At 41.2% G+C, this 16,486-nt stretch overlaps 1 protein-coding gene across 5 annotated transcripts in view; it reads right to left on the bottom strand.

Moving 5' to 3' along the window:
* Positions 1–16,486, bottom strand: part of LRP6 (LDL receptor related protein 6) — a 177,358-nt gene that overhangs the window by 63,591 nt on the left and 97,281 nt on the right. For all 5 annotated transcript variants that reach the window (XM_065398640.1, XM_065398561.1, XM_065398483.1 and 2 more), the window contains exons 5-6: positions 10,360–10,756; positions 9,098–9,269 (exon numbers count right to left, since the gene is read on the bottom strand). In XM_065398640.1, coding sequence (XP_065254712.1) covers positions 9,098–9,269; positions 10,360–10,756 — 569 coding nt within the window. The remainder of the gene's footprint in view (positions 1–9,097; positions 9,270–10,359; positions 10,757–16,486) is intronic.

Raw genomic sequence — 16,486 nt, forward strand, 5'->3', positions numbered from 1 at the left:
AGTGTGACCCTCTAGTTCAGAGATTTTAATTGTTGAGGGAGTTATTAGTTGGTCTAGCATGGGATCTGTACATGTATACACACTATAGTATGCAAAACTAATATCATTACTTTGTATGGATAATACTTATGATCTGATGGTAAAGAAGGCAGATTTGTAATAATTCTACTCAAGATATAATTGTTCTTTCCATGCTAGGTGTTACAAAACCTACTGTTGCTCTCAGACAAAACTCCGTAGGTGTATAACAAGGATATTATCAAAAAATTATCTAAAAATATATCTTTTCTGCATTTCCTTTTCTATTACTGCAGACATCATAAACATTTTGTTCCACTTCTGTTATTGCAGATATTGAATAAACTCACTCATTTCCCATGAAACAGCTTCACCCAATGCATCAATTAAGCAATGTCTCAAATCTAGCATTTCTAACACCCTAATTATACTTTCATGGTGATAACACAATCCATTGTTTCTCAAATCAATTTATCATTGGGATTGACTCAGGCCAAAGATACCCAAATAAATAGGGAAAAAACAGCTTCTGTTTACAAACACCTTGACAATCAACAATGACATCCTCTAGGAAGTCTCAATAATACAAAAGAAACTACATTTAGTAGTAAAGAATCAGACAGAAATTAGTTGAAATGAAGGATAAACAGGGTTGAGAGCACAGAGACAACCTAAAAAATGTCAGAGAGAGGTAACATCTGTATACAAATAAAAGTAGTTTTAAACGGGCAACTAAGTATTCCTGATAATGGAAGAGAAACTTCATGCATTCAACACTTCTAAAACATGGTGGAATGACATCAAAGGGGCACAGTATTAAATGGGCATAAACTACACAAGAAGGATAGATTAGATTGTAGAGGTGGAGGGTGAGAACTACAACTTAAAGATTCCATGAAAACAACACATCAGAGTGGAGGGGACCATAAAGTTTGGATATAAATCCCAAATCATAAGAATAGGAATATACTACTAGGGTTGTATTACCACACTTCAGAGAATGAAAGATATTAGGTTTGTAGTGTTGAGGGTGATCAGAGAGACAATTTAAAGTTAATGAGGCAATAAAAATGGGTGATTTCAACTACCCACATATAAACTGGTCATATGGTTCAGAGCTCGTGGAACAGCTACTTCCAGAGCACACAAGAGGAGAAGTTACTCTGGATTTAATCCTAAATCCAACATCCATCTCAGCTCAATGTGCAGCCATACTCATAAAAGCAAACAAAGTGTTAGGATGTTTAAAGAATGTGGAAAAAATAATGAAAAAAGAATACTATAATGCCATTCATTATATAACTAAATGGTAAACCTTCACCTGGAATACTGTATTCTGTTCTGGTCAACCCACCTCAAAAAAGATATAGGAATAACAAAGAGTTCAGAATCAGAGACAGATTTTTTCACATGAAGGAAGCTTGAAAAATTAGGATGTGGCAGTTTAGAGGGGAGAGGATTAGTAGTTATTCCACAATTTTTCATTAGAGCAATTCTAGCACTTTTGTTTAAAGTATCTAGTCCTGGCCATTGCTGGAGACTGGATGACCACCACAGGTCTAATCTAATACTTCACTTCCCAACTACTATGAAACAAGAAATACAACAAGTGTACAGGGCAGAATAGTAGGATCCGAGCTTATGTTCCAATCAGTTACTCAGGTGCAAGTCTATTAAAGGCAGTGGGTATGCATAGGCAGAGGTGAAAGTGGGTTGGTACTTACTATCACACCTGTGCATAGGTGTCTCTGAGGGTATACAGGTCTGTCGCATCTTACGCGCATTTAACATGCGCGATTTCAGCTTTACGCGGTCGGCAAAAACAAAAAAAAGAGAAAAATAACAATTTTAATACTGTACCTGTAGTGCGGGCGATTCCGCCCGCCATTCAACTCAATGTAATTTTGACTATACGCGGTTTTCGCTTTACGCGCTAACCGCGGAACGGAACCCCGCGTAAGATGAGACTCGCCTGTAATTCAAAGAGAATGGAGTTGCACAGATGTAGGTGAGGATCCAGTGTGGCCTGTTAAACTCCTTTATTATTGGTGATAATGTGCGAGAAGGAAAGAATCTAGTCTGACTTTTAGAGTCCAGGCAGAGTCTGCAAGACCTACACTTAGGGAAAAATTTTTACAATCAATATCACAAAGCCTTTTGCTGTCTCAAAATTATTTTTAAAACAGTAAAATGGTATCATGTCTGCAAAGTCAGGCTGATGACAGGCAGTGTTCTTACTGCACATAGTGGGGTCTACAAGCAAGGAAGAGGGAAATTTTCACTGTCTTTTTGTTGTTGTTGTTGTTTAAAGCATCAACAACCTACCTGCGAGTATGTAAATCACAATGAAGAAAGTCTTACTGGTGGGACACCACTCAAGAGTTCTTTGAGCACTAACCTACAGAAGATATTTTTAATAGGTGTCCCACTATATTTTACATTTATTCTATATATCCAAATTATCAAAGATAACAAAATCTAGCACTTAATGTTTTTGCACCTAAGAGGCAACATTTGTATTTTAACTATATTTCCTCTTTTTGTTTTTTATTTTAAAACACTTTGAAGGGTCCCACAAAAGTGACCCCCCCTGCACTTAACAGCACTTTGTTTAAAATATATAATTTCTTTTTAAATGATCCATTATTCTGGAAGTCAGAAGACCTGACTTATGTGTGGTTTTCGGAAAGTCACTTAACCTCTCTATGCCTGAGTTTCCTCTCAGCAATAAAATGGACATAACGTGCCATTTTTCTGCCTGTGTTGTGAGACTTAATTCTTCACTGACTGAAAAAGTCCATGAGAACCTGTGATGGGGTTTATATACCCCTAACTAAGACTAAAGAGGTGATGGAGCAATGCTGGGCCAAGAACGCCCTGCTCCATAGCAGCTACAGAGCATGTTTGAAATGGAGGACCAGCTTAAAATTGGAGTCTGGCAGTCAAGCTGGGGAGAATGGAGAGGCTGTCGCAGGAAGAAAGCCAGATAGTACCTTTTGGGACAGAGGAATTCACAGGGGAAAGCCCGATCGGGCAGCCAGGCATCTGACCCTTTTCCTCTCCCCTTCTCTCTGACAAGGGGGAATAAATGGACATTGAGGGTATGTTTATGTTGCAATTAGACACCCGCAGCTGGCCCATGCCAGCTGACTCAGTCTCTCTGGGCTTAGGGCTGTTTAATTGCAGTGCAGATGTTGGGGCTTGGGTGGGAGGGTCCCAGAGATAGGGGTGCAGCCCGAGCCTGAAAGTCTGCACTCCAATTAAACAGCCCCTTAACCCAAGCGCGAGTCAGACAGCATGGACCAGCCACGGATGTCTAACTGCAGTGTAGACATACACTGAGAAGTCCTGACAGACTATGTGAATCACTGAGACTGTCTGAACACACGGAAGGAAGCAGAGGGCTGTGACCACGCCCCAAATTGAAGAGAGCGAGGTGGGGGGTTGGAAGCAGCCCAGGGAGGCTGGTCTGGGGTGTCAGCTAAAGGGGATGGAAACACCCTTCACCCCTTGTGCCCTGGGCCGGAACCCAGTGGAGAATGAGGGCCTGAGTCCCCCTACCCTAGTCCAACTGTGAGCAACACAGAGCAGGACAGTAACTTGGCCGCCAGGCCACCAAATGGCCCGACAAGGCTCCCACGCCCATTCAAGACCTTGGAGACCTGCTGGCCCTTAAGTGACCCCGCTACAGAGCCTCACATGAAAAGCTCCTCACTTTGGTAAGTTATATCAATAGTAGAGCTTGCAGCATCCCCTCCCCTCATTTTAAAATATGGAATATCTACAAAACCTGAACACTGCCTCCTTCAGCCAAGTATTTATGCACGTGCTAGAAGTGCTTTGCTGAATCAGTGTACAGTAACTCCTTGCTTAAAGTCATCCCGGTTAACGTTGTTTCGTTGCTGATCAATTAGAGAACATGCTTGTTTAAAGTTGTGCAATGCTCCCTTATAACCCTGTTTGGCAGCCTCCTGCTTTATCCACTGCTTGCAGAAAGAGCAGCCCGTTGGAGCTAGTGGTGGAGGCTTGGAACCAGGGTGGACCGGCAGCCCCCCATCAGCTCCCCGCTCCCCTAAGTTCCCTATGCAGCAGCCGCCCAGCAGGCTATCAGTTGCCGGGCAGTTCAGGTGTCCCTCCCCCCACTGCTGTGCTGCTCCTGCCCTCTGCCTTGGAGCTGCTCCCGGGAGCCTCCTGCTTGCTGTGCAAAGGGGGGGGGGGAAAGGGGTGCCAATGTCAGGGTTTCCCCCTCCCCCTGCCCCCCATCCTATACCTTATCTCCACAGAGCAGTGGGGGGACACGACAGGGCTCAGGACGGAGGGAGCTTGCTGGCAGCAGCTGCTGTCTCAACTTGCTGATCTACTTAAAAAGGCAATGTACTTAGAGTGGGGTCACCATACTTAAAGGGGCAATGTGCGTGTCTGTCTCTCTCACACACACACAGGGTGTGTGGCTCTGTCTCCCCTCCCTCCATTCGTGCTGCCTTGTAGAGTGTGAGGCTGCATTAACAACGTGTTAACCCTTGAGGGCTCAGCCGAGTGCTAGTTCATCATTTAGCAGTAAGGCATTCTCTGGGAAATATCCCACCCTCTGACTTCACCACTTCAACCAAGCTTCACAATCATCATTGCTGTGTACAGTATTAAATTGTTTAAAACTTATACTGTGTATATGTGTGTGTATATATATAAAATATAGTCTTTTGTCTGGCAAAAAAAATTTCCCTGGAACCTAACTCCCCCCCCCCCCCCCCATTTACATTAATTCTTATGGGAAAATTGGATTCGCTTAACATCGTTTTGCTTAAAATAGCATTTTTCAGGAACATAACTACAACGTTAAGCAAGGAGTTACTGTACGTATCTCATTTGTATAATATGCCAGGGCCAGAATTAAGAGGCAAAGCAGTTTCAGATGTATGCTTCATCTGCATTTACTTCTAATATCTACAAGAGATATTGGTTCCGTCTAAATGTAACTATACACAAACGTGTGTGTTCAACTTGGCAGGGAGTCAACTGTTCCTACTTCTCAATTTTCAGTGCTTTATTAAAAAGTGGGGGGTTGAACAAAAGCAATCAAGCTTATCTATACATCAGTATTTCACAATATACAGACATAGGAGAAACAGAATTACTCAAGGTTTTTTTTGAATGCTTGGAAAACAAAATTTCCTTATTAGGGTACTGATGAAATAGAGGGTGTTGTCATCGGAGGAAAATGTAGCTCTACAATTTCAGGATTAGAATGCAGAATGGAGCATTCTCCAGATGCCAAGCTTTTAATTCCCTGGTCATACACAATAAGGTCTTCTCTGTTCAAGTCCTTTGTACCCAAAAAAAATCTTAATAGCTTCCATTTTCTATTGCCCGATGAAGCTGTGTTCTGAAAGCATGTGTGTACTTATGCTGAAAAGAAGCAAGATATAAAAGACGTTCCCCATTAATCATCAGGGTTAGGAAAAGTAATGCTAGGCATGATAAATAGAGTTGGGCATACAGAAACACTCCAAGTTAGAACTGCACTCAAAATCATTAGGATCTGTATGGGAAGTACATAGTCCTTGCTCAAAGCCCACCCCAGTAGGTGTATGTCTGTTTCATCACTGGATTTGAGAAGAATGGAGAAAAGGAAAGAGGATGGATAAAGGATAGCTGAAGCAAAAACACACTGAAAAATTGCAAGGAAACCAGCTGTATCAATGTGCTTCCTCTAAACACAAAGACACGCGCGCGCGCTATATCAATACAGGTTTTGTTGGCCATTTTAAATCCAGCCTATGATTTAAAACAGGTAGCATACGTGTCCAGAAGACGAATATTCACTTGAGCAGGAAAACATAAAACCAATTCAACAGAGCAGATCATACATTTTTAACCTCATAGCACGGCAGGAAAATGCTTTAAACCTGTAGCAAGTCAATGAGAAATCTTCCCCACTGGTAAGCACAATAGCAGCCATCCATTTCAATAGAAGTTTATCAGCAGTGAAACCTGACCGAGATAAATGAGGAAGCTTTTGAGCCACAGCCTGCTTCTGCCTGCTGCAGGCTGCCAGATAAAATAGGAACAAAAGCTCCCTGCTGCACCCCCTACCAGTCTCCATTAACCCCTGCTGATGTTTTATTATCGTCTGGGGGCTCCAGAAAAGCGTAGCATGAATCAGTGCGTAAAAATAAATAATAAAGCACATATGTGGCACAAACAAACCAGAAATCTGGCTTGCAGGAGACACTGACTTCTTTAGTGATGCAATAAGATTACTATTTGAGTAATGCCACACACTGAAAAACAAAAAAGCAAGCACTATTTAATGATTTTATACGGAAAATCTACTTGTATACAATAATGCGTAAGCACACTGAAATGTCTCTCTCTCTCTCTTTGTCCATACACAAGGTCACTTATCAAGCCAGGAGCAGGCTGAGTTTTCCTGACTACCAGTTCCACGATTAGACCATGCATAAGGCCCTTCATTTTGAGTTTTTATTTTTTTAAAGAACTTCACAGGAATTTATCAGTATTTATTCTAAAATTTTAAAAATGGGTGAAAAATAAATTAAATGAAGGGCAGTGGGCAAGGCAGGGCAGTAGGGTAACCACCTTTTCAAAAGGCAAAAGCAGGACACATGCAGGTACCCTGCCTTCGGTGTGGTCCTGCTCCTCCTCTTCCTCCCACGTCCCCACCCCCTGCCCCTTCTCTTTCCCTGAGGCCCTGCCTCCTGCTCCTCCTCTTCCCCCAAGGCCCAGCCCCATGGCTAGGCTGGAAGCTGGAGCAGGGCTGTGGTAAGAGCCACCTAGGGAGTCCAGGCTGCTGTGGGGAACCTCAGACCCTCCATTTGTCCTGGAGCAGCCTCTGGCCTGTGTGCCCAGCCTCTGGGGTGCGCCGCCCTAGGGCAGGTGGAGAGTCTGGGACTCCAGGGCTCCCCACAGCTGCCCAGGCTCCCTGGGTGGTTCTTACATGCCCGACTCTGGCTTCTGGCCTGGCAGAGGCCTGGGGGGCGGGGGAGGAGGGAGGAGGAGCAGGGGGCGGGGCCCCATGGTGAGGGGGGACTAAGGCCCACTTCAGCCTCATCCCCTCCCCCCCCCCGCACCAGAAAGAGGCAGGCGTCACCCCTGAACCTCAGGCAGGTGCAGACCAGTGCCGCAGGGAATCCAGGACAAATGCTATCCTAGAGTCATTGAGCCCAGGACCAGGACTTGGACTCTACATTTCATGCTTGTCAGGATGGGTGGTCACCCTATAGGGCAGGAGGTATGCTTACTACTCACAGGGGTTGGGAGTATTTGCGATGTAGCCTCGTCTCCTAGGATCTGACTTCCTGCCTTTCTCGCTCCCTAGCTGCACAGAGGAAGCAGACGGGACTCTGGCAGTTCAGCATGGCCAAGACAACGGTAGGCTACACCCTGGGAGTACTGACCCCCCCTCTCCCGCGAGGCATGGCCCTCTCCTGAACCCAGCCTTTCAGAATGGCCCCGTCCACTTCCTGGGGCCACGCTGAAGGATATGGGTCAGGATAGGGCGTGGTCCAGCAGGGAGCTCAGTACTCACAGAATCTAACTGCAGGCTGGTACGGAAGCGAGACGGGGAGGGAGGTGGGTCCCAGCAGCCGAAACCACATGCACAAAGTGCCATCCACTTCCCCTGCAGGACAGAGCCCTCCACTCTGCCCCTGGTCAATCAGTGTGATCCCAGGAAGCAGATGGGGCTGAACTGAAGGGCAGGGGCCAAGAGGGGGCTCTCTCTGGGAAGTGGATGGGATGCAGCCTTCCACTCCCCTTCTGTGCCTGGCCCCGTCCACTTCCTCCACAAAAAATTCCTGGGTCCTGAAAAAGCTAAAATTGGTGAAAACCCGAATACTGACTTTTTCAAAATCCAGGAATTTTTTTTGGAGAAAAATCAATAAATACCAAAATCAACAGGCTACGCAACATCTCCAATTAAATTAAATTTTTTCTCTCCAAGGTTAAAGGATCAACTTCTACTAAGGCTACACAAAAAGTGGATTTTTGTTTGTTTGTTTGTTTTTAAACAGCAGAGATCTAGTCATCTCCTTAGCACATGTACCATTTTGGTGATAATGATATTTGGTATTCAGTTGTTTACAGTCTCAAAAGCTTGTACATTAGACACAACGAGAGACCAAATTTAGCCCAAAATTGAAATGTATGAAAATTGGCCTATGGCAAATAGAAATGTTTCTTGTCCTCCCCCTTCCCTCATTTTGCCCTTCCCCATTTCTTTTTTAAATAAAAATTATAATGGAAAGAAATGAAAGGGGGAAGGAGAGAAACCTATTCCCCCTGCAATATTTGAAACCCTAACAACATTGTGCTAAGCATATAAGAACTTGGAAATGAAATTGACTAGAAATATGTGAAAATGACTATTTTAAAACGGTCTGAAATGAAGGAAAAAAACCACACACAAACAGTAAAATGCACGTATGTTTACATAATTTTTTCCTAATGTGTTATTACCAATGTAAGTAAGGAAATCTGTTTTTTTTAAACAACTAGGAACATAAGAACGGCCACACTGGGTCAGACCAAAGGTTCATCAAGTCCAGTATCCTGTACTCTGACAGTGACCAATGGCAGGTGCTCCAAAGGGAATAAACAGACAGGTTATCATCACGTGATCCATGCCCTGTCACCCAATCCCAGCTTCTGGCAAACAGAGGCTAGGGACACCATTCCTGCCCACCCTGGCTAAAAGCCATTGATGGACCTATCTTCCATGAATCTATCTAGCTCCCTTTTTTAAAGGTGTCCTTTTTAAACAAATCCTCCCAATAGCAACTGATTCCCACTCCCCAAACCTATTACCTGGTTATTATTCCCCATTTATAGGTAGAGAAACTGAAGAAGAGTAGTGAAGTGACTTGTCCAAGGCCACAGAGGAAGTCACTTGAATACTTGGATTAGAATTAAGGAGTTCCTTATTCAGAGTAAATCCTCCACACCCATGCTGCCTCCTGAAGACCTTCATGGCAAATATATCAGTGTCTATATATAGAAAAATGGAAGTTGCTCTATTGTTTTAACTGTGTAGAATTAATTAAAAATGCAATTAACAAACCTCAATTTTGTCTGTTTTCGCATCTCCCCAATATATTTTGCTTTCTGCATAATCCAGGGCCAGTCCATTTGGCCAGCCAAGCGAAGTATTCACCAGCACAACTCTGTCTGACCCATCTAATGCAGCCCTCTCAATCTTTGGAATTTCTCCCCAGTCAGTCCAATACATGTATCTGCAATGGAGAGCAGAAGAGAAGTTACAAATACTTTAAAACCAATGCTTTCAACATTCATGCAGCTCATCTCTCATACCCCCAAACCAAAACTGTGTGATCAGAAGACATACAATACAGACCAACGCATTTCTAGGACAAATGGACATGATTTCTATCACTGAGATGGTAAAATTCAACTTGTGCAATATATCCTCAATGGTGCTGATATGTGTAAATGCACCGGTCAGTTTAACAGAATTTCCATAACAATCCACTGCAATTTTCATAATTGTATAACCATTTTTAATGAGCTTGAATTAATAGCCAATTCTACTTAGTTACTCAAATCTGGAAACATGGGCAAAGACCAGAAAGAAATAAAGAGGACCAGTAATTAATCAATAAGTAGAAGTAGTTTATTCATCCCCATTTGGTAACTTTCAGATAATCCAGATTTTTTAATTTCAAGCAAAAAGAGTATATGTAATATTCATGTTCCACTATCTACATGCATGTACATATAGACATCAGTTCCTATTTTACTAATTTTTTGTTTGTGTTTTATATTTGGGTCAGGGTTGACTTTTTTAAAATCTTTTTCAGCTTGAGATGTACAAACACAGTGTTAAACCAGAACTGACACTAACAGTTCTGATGTAATCTATTTAGTAATTTTGAGAAATTGCAAAACGAGAAACAGGAAAAGAATAGGAGGAAGAGATTGGGAAAAAAAACTAATGAATTTTAGCTTTGGAAACGTAAGACCTCCCGTAAATCAAATGGAATTAAAGATCACTTGTTCTTAAATTTTCAAAGCAGTGTATGTACATCTGCATAGCCCAAATAATGTTACAGTTAGAAGTCAGATGAGTGAAAGTTTGAGTTAATATCATGATTAAAAAATTGGTATTATTTATACTCTTCAATACAGACAGGCCTGAACCCCATTAGAAAAATCACTAGGGTTTATATTTTTTGTTTGCCTTTTAAAGAGACCAGTGTGTATTTGGCATCAGCGTGCTACAATGAATCTCTGCCATTGTTAAAGGGTCCACATTACATTTCTGAACGATACAACTTTCTAAAACACTTATAAACAGTTCCTTACCCAACCATGGGATCCAATACGATTGCTCTCGGTTCTTCCAAGTCTTCTGATATCAAGATCTTTCTCATAGTCCCATTAAGTCTTGTCACCTCTATGCGGTCAGTACCGGTGTCTGTCCAATAAAGGTTTCGGGCAACCCAGTCCACAGCAATGCCATCGGGATGCGCAATCTGTGCTGTGACAACGAACTGACTAGCTGATCCATCTATGAAAGAGCGGCGAATGGCCCTCACCTCATCATCAGTCCAATAGATGTATCCTTCCACGGGATCATAGTCAATAGCAATGGCATGACGGATGTCCTCCAGCTGCAAGACAATGTCTGTAAAATCCGGGGTATCCAAGGAAATGCGCCTCAAGTCCGTCCTGCGGGCTAAGAGCAGTAACTCAGTGGCACCTGAATATACGAAAACCAAACAAAAAAAATACCCTTAACTCAAAAATCCCACATGATAAATATGTAGATTCTGAGCAAGATTCTCAACTGGTGCAAATTAGTATGGCCCCATTGACTTCAGTGGTACTATGCAGATTGATTTGCACCACTTGAGAATCTGGCTCAAAGTTCTTCAGTGTGAATTTTGGATCCAATGCTGAATGATTCCCAGGACATTTGAAGTTCCTTTCTGTAGAAATGGACCATTAAAATCTGCATGACATTAAGAAAATTTTGATGAATACTGCTCTTTTGGTCCAACTAATACCTGTTTACTTTTAAGATTTTTTTAAAGATTGTTATCTATTTACATTTTCAAAGCTGTGGAAAATTAAGGGAGGGTCAGATAATTATTTAATGACAGATGTTGAGATTCAAAAAATAAAAGCTTTATAACCGTTACAATACAAATTGTCAACATCACATGTCAAAATATACAAGGTAAAATATCCTTAAATCAAATAAATAAACTCTCAAGCAGCATTTTTCTTATTCTATCTGTAAATTTTAATTATCAATGGAAATACTTTTTCATCTGTGTGTGTGGTGAAATCAATATTTACCGATATTTATCAATAAAAATTGAATTCTTCCAAGACTGACAGAGAGAGAGAGAGAGAGAGAGAGAGCAAGCACGAGATTAAAAGAAAGCTCTGAAAGCAAATCAACAAGTCTGTTGTGACTATATTGGAACCAACAGTTGGCTACCCTCTCCTAGATAAAATATCTGGTGGAAATAGGGAAAAACCTCTCATTAAAAAAACGTGTGTTTAAACAGTGAAATACCTATGAAACAAGAAGCTAATATAAAACAATGAGAGTGACCTTCCTGTGAAAAATTTGTGTCAATCAACCTTGCTTGTTTAACAGGGGGAAATGCATTATATTGCTGGGATTCACTCATATTAAGCCGGATGAACTCTTCATTAACTCATCTAATGAAAGAAGTCTATATCAAGATGTGAAGACCACTACTACATAGGCTTACAAAGTCATGCTGAAATAAAGTGTACTGATGCCTTTACAGTCTTTAGATTTACAGAGGGGAAAAAATCTGTTCATTTATGCTGTAGATGATATTTCCATAGAGCACAGCACAAGCTGTTTGTTCACCTAGTGGTGAATTTGTCATTGTATCTGAACAGATTTTTATTTTCAATTATAATTTATTTTGCAGGGTTTTAAATATTTTTTTTTATCCTATGCCAATAAATTTCGTTTTTATTTAAGATAAATCACCTCACCCAATTTCAGTTAAGTTGGTGTATCTATTTGGTAAGGAGTCACTGGATGGGTTTAAGAGGATCACAAGCAGGGCTGGCTTTAGGGGGTAGAAAGCAGAGGAATTGCTTGGGGCCCCAGAAAGCAAACGTACATGTTGCAGTGTCTGAAGCCCAAAGCCCTGAGCTTAAGGTAGGGGGCTGCAAGTTTTTCTAGTTGGGGCTGGGGGGGGTCACACTCCCCCCCCCCCTTTAAGTCCAAAGAGGGTCGCCAGCACAAAATGGTTGAGAAACACTGCTAAAGAAGATGGTGATTTTGAACAAGTAAAGTATAGAACATTAATACAAGTGTTCTTTCTTAAGAATGGACTAAAAAGACCTGTGTTATTCTCCATCCTAAACCATCACGTTCTCCTTTAGAAATATATGTATACATTTTTCAGCTATTTAGCTAGTGAAAAACTCTTCTTTTTTGCATTATCCAATGCAGGTTTTCCCCATCCCGCAACTATATTTTTATGCATTCTTTAAACTTTAACATGCAACTTAAACAAAAGAAAAACAGACCAGGGTTACCAGGGTATGCTACGCAGCAATTAAACACTTGCGGCTGGCCCACGTCAGCTCACTCAAGCTCGGGTTGTGAGGCTATAAAAGTGTAGTGTAGATGTCCGGGCACAGGCTGGTGCCCAGGCTTTGGGACCCTCCCCCGTCACAGGCTCCGGAACCCAGGCTCCAGCCTGAGCCCAAACATCTACACTGCAATTAAACAGCTCGAAAGCCTGAGCCCAAGTCAGCTGACATAGGCCAGCTGCGAGTGCTTAATTGGTGTTTAGACAGACACTAGGAGTCCCATGCTTACAAAAGTTCAAAAAAAGTAAGCAACCTTGTCACAGAAGTCTATTAACATACCATATCCACAAAAATAAATAAATGAATAAATAAATACAATCTTAATTCAATGTCAAGGTCAAAACATACTCACATTGAATCATCATATATGCAGTAATAGATGCACAAGTAATCAATTTGCCACCAACTACCTCAACTATTCATAGTCAACTAACAAATGATTCTCCAATACATCCTCATCAGAATCTACATCACCTTTTATCCAAGCTTCCATTTGACCTAAATTGTAGAAATATGATTTTGTAATCACTGATTAATCTTTATCTTCATCATCATCTACTGCAGTTAAAGTGGTAGGAATGCATTACTATCAGGTTTGCAGATGATCAAAAGAGGTCATATGAAGTATTTCAGACAGTAATTTTAATATGTAACTTTAAAAAAAACTTTCTTGCACATGGCTGAAAGTTTCGAAGGACTACTGCCAGTTTGCCAGAAAGACTTCAGCTGAGTAAAGTACTGTCTGTGCTGAAATTCACCCTTAAAATTGACAAACTGACCACCTGATTGTTCCCAAATAAGCTCCATTTCAACACAGCATTAACAAAAGAATTTTGTTTAGTCAAACAGACTGCAGGCTGGTCTCCACTGGAGAACATACAACGGCATAGCTACATCTCTCAGGAGTGTGAAAAATCCACACCCCCGAGAGACGTAAACATACCGACCTAACCCCTGGTGTAGACCGTGCTAGATCTATGGAAGTATTTGTCTGTTGGCCAAGCTACTGCCTTTTGGGGAGGAGAATTACCAATGCCGACAGAAGAACCTCTCCCATCAATGGAAGTATTGTCTACACTGCGTGTTGCAGATGTACTGCCGTAGCATTTTAAGTATAGACATTCCTGTGTCTCTAGGACCCATGTCTTTAAGACCTCATTCAATATCAGGAAGTAATTGGCTTTCAGTTAACCTGTGTTGCACACCGGATCTTTGAGCTAAGAATTTCATGGCCTTTATCTAGGAGCATAGCAAACATTCCACTCATCAGACAAAACCAAGCCCGCAAAAACATGGCCAATCAAGCAATAAAAAGTTAAAAACGTACTTTAAAGTGATTATCCACACCTCTGTAAATAGACAACTTATCTGGCTAGTTATATCGCATTTGAAAGCCATTCTGTTAGGAAAATGGGAATTGATTAGCAGAGAAGCACCTCATCAGAAGTTTAGGTTGAAGCGATATCACTTCAGATGACCTCAGCAGGCTCTCCTTGTCCTGATTAATACCAAAAGTAGTAAATCTCAGAGGTTGGAATATCTATAGGATGACCACAGACCACACATCACCACCTTGATCATCATCAAGGAACAAACAAGGGAGGACTCAAAACTAAAATCTAGACAAACTTGTACAAAACATCAGTTGAAAAGTCTCATATAACATTGGATTGTGATGACTATGTTCAGAGGAATATGCAAGACATGTAGGTTGCTTAAGACATGAGGTTTTTAAATCTCAGTATTTTGCTAATTCCAATTCCAGAGATCATTTAAAAACAAACACACACACGACTGAAGTTCAGCTTCAAGACTCTGTACATACACTATCAATTTTCCAAGATAACTACTCAGGATAGTGGCGGCTTGTAACTTTTGTCCTTTGACCCCACGGTAATGAAGTTTAACTTAAAATTTGTGTGTTTTTGTTTCGCTTTGGTACAAGATTAAAACCAAAACCAAGAAGCTTCTGCCTCCACTGGTGAAGAATACAGGAAAAATCATACAGTGTACGCATACTTAAAGAGGAAAAAAATGCAGGAAAGAGTATTTCAGGTTTGTGCATGCCAGAGTACAGGGTTTCAGGTCATCATTTATTTGGGCACTGTAACTCCTTATGAATTTACAAAATGGCTCAAACCCCCCCCCCCCCCCCCACCACCAATGGATTCAAATGCCTCTCAGACTTCAGTGGGACAGGGGAACACACAGGAGCTACCAAATGTAATGTACTTTTTTAATTCAAGTGTTACGGAACTATATTTAAAGTTAGCATTTAACAGTACACCAAAAATACTGAAGTAGTGCTATAAATTAAACGGGCAGGTTTTTAAAATCAGGTCCTCTGATTACCATCTTGCTGATCTCCCACACAATTTATGAGAATTTTAGCACCCAATAGTTTATACATGATTAAAGTTGGAGACCAAGACAACCATTGGGGGGGAGGGATAGCTCACTGGTTTGAGCATTGGCCTGCTAAACACAGGGTTGTAAATTCAATCCTTGAGGGGGCCATTTAGGGATCTGGGGCAAAAAACTATCTGGGGATTGGTCCTGCTCTGAGCAGGAGGCTGGACTAGATGACCTCCTGAGGTCCCTTCCAACCCTATTCTATGATTTAAAAAATATATATATAAATAAAAGGTGTTCGTGGGAACTCACTGGGTGCTCAGTACTTTTTGAAAAGTCAAACCACTTATTTAGGTGTCTAAATATGGACACAGAAGCATTACTCTAGGGCACCCATGTTTGAAAACTTTAGCCTACTTTTATTAAGCAGTTTTAAAGCTGGCTTTGCAAGCTTGCAGTGCATTGTGTTAGTTCTACTACTCCTAATATTTCTCTAGAAAGTTATTACTAATAATCAAGTCTAATTTAAACACATGGGGTGGGGGGGAGATCTGGGAAAGAATGGGAAGAAGCAAGCTGATACTTGCAATGACATAACTTTAAAGTCAAGTGTGTCATGACCTGCCAAGCTTTACAATGAATTCCAGCTTTACAATGGTATAAACAAAGCATCTGCTTCTTGCCCTGGTGATCTGTACATTATTTTACTTTAAAACCATTGTTGGTCCCTCAGGCTAACAGTGTTTTTTTGGTATTGGTCCAGGACTATATAAATAACAAGACCCAGGCCTAGCACAAGTCTAATTGTCTCTCTGTGGCTTATCAAGCATAAGTAATGAATAAGTTCTCAATACAGTTATTACATATTTAATTAAACTTCCTGCTCCGAAAAATCTTTCCCTTGATTTTTATCCCACCCATTGTTGTACCAGTTGCTGTCAGTCTGCCCCTGCTACTACAGGAGGAGAGAAGAGAGAGAATCCCAGCAAGATTTCTCTTCTAAATGACAACAGCCTTGAAATTGCAGAGGAAAAGGACAAGTGTCCAGAAATCAATGGCAAATTTCTCTCTCATTTAAAGGGAGGTGGGAAAAGGAACAATTTTAAAGTTAAGATTCTTGATATATATATATGGAAATCTGGATTCAGGCTTTACAGGCTGTGGAGGCAGAGAATTTAGGAGTTTTTTCCCCAAGGGGTAGTCTTACACTGCAACAGGAAATACAGAGTTCTGGAAAGAAAGAAAGAAAGAAAGAAAGAAAGAAAGAAAGAAAGAAAGAAAGAAAGAAAGAAAGAAAGAAAGAAAGAAAGAAAGAAAGAAAGAAAGAAAGAAAGAAAGAAAGAAAGAAAGAAAGAAAGAGACAGACAGACAGACAGACAGACAGACAGAGGGTTGCTAGATATGGATGGGATAAAGAATGTCTCTTCTTGACACTGAACAGGAAGACCAAAGCAAGGTTCACACTTAAAAAAAATTTTTTTTACAA

This window comes from Emys orbicularis, chromosome 1, assembly GCF_028017835.1.
Source record: "Emys orbicularis isolate rEmyOrb1 chromosome 1, rEmyOrb1.hap1, whole genome shotgun sequence".
NCBI lineage: Eukaryota > Metazoa > Chordata > Testudines > Emydidae > Emys > Emys orbicularis.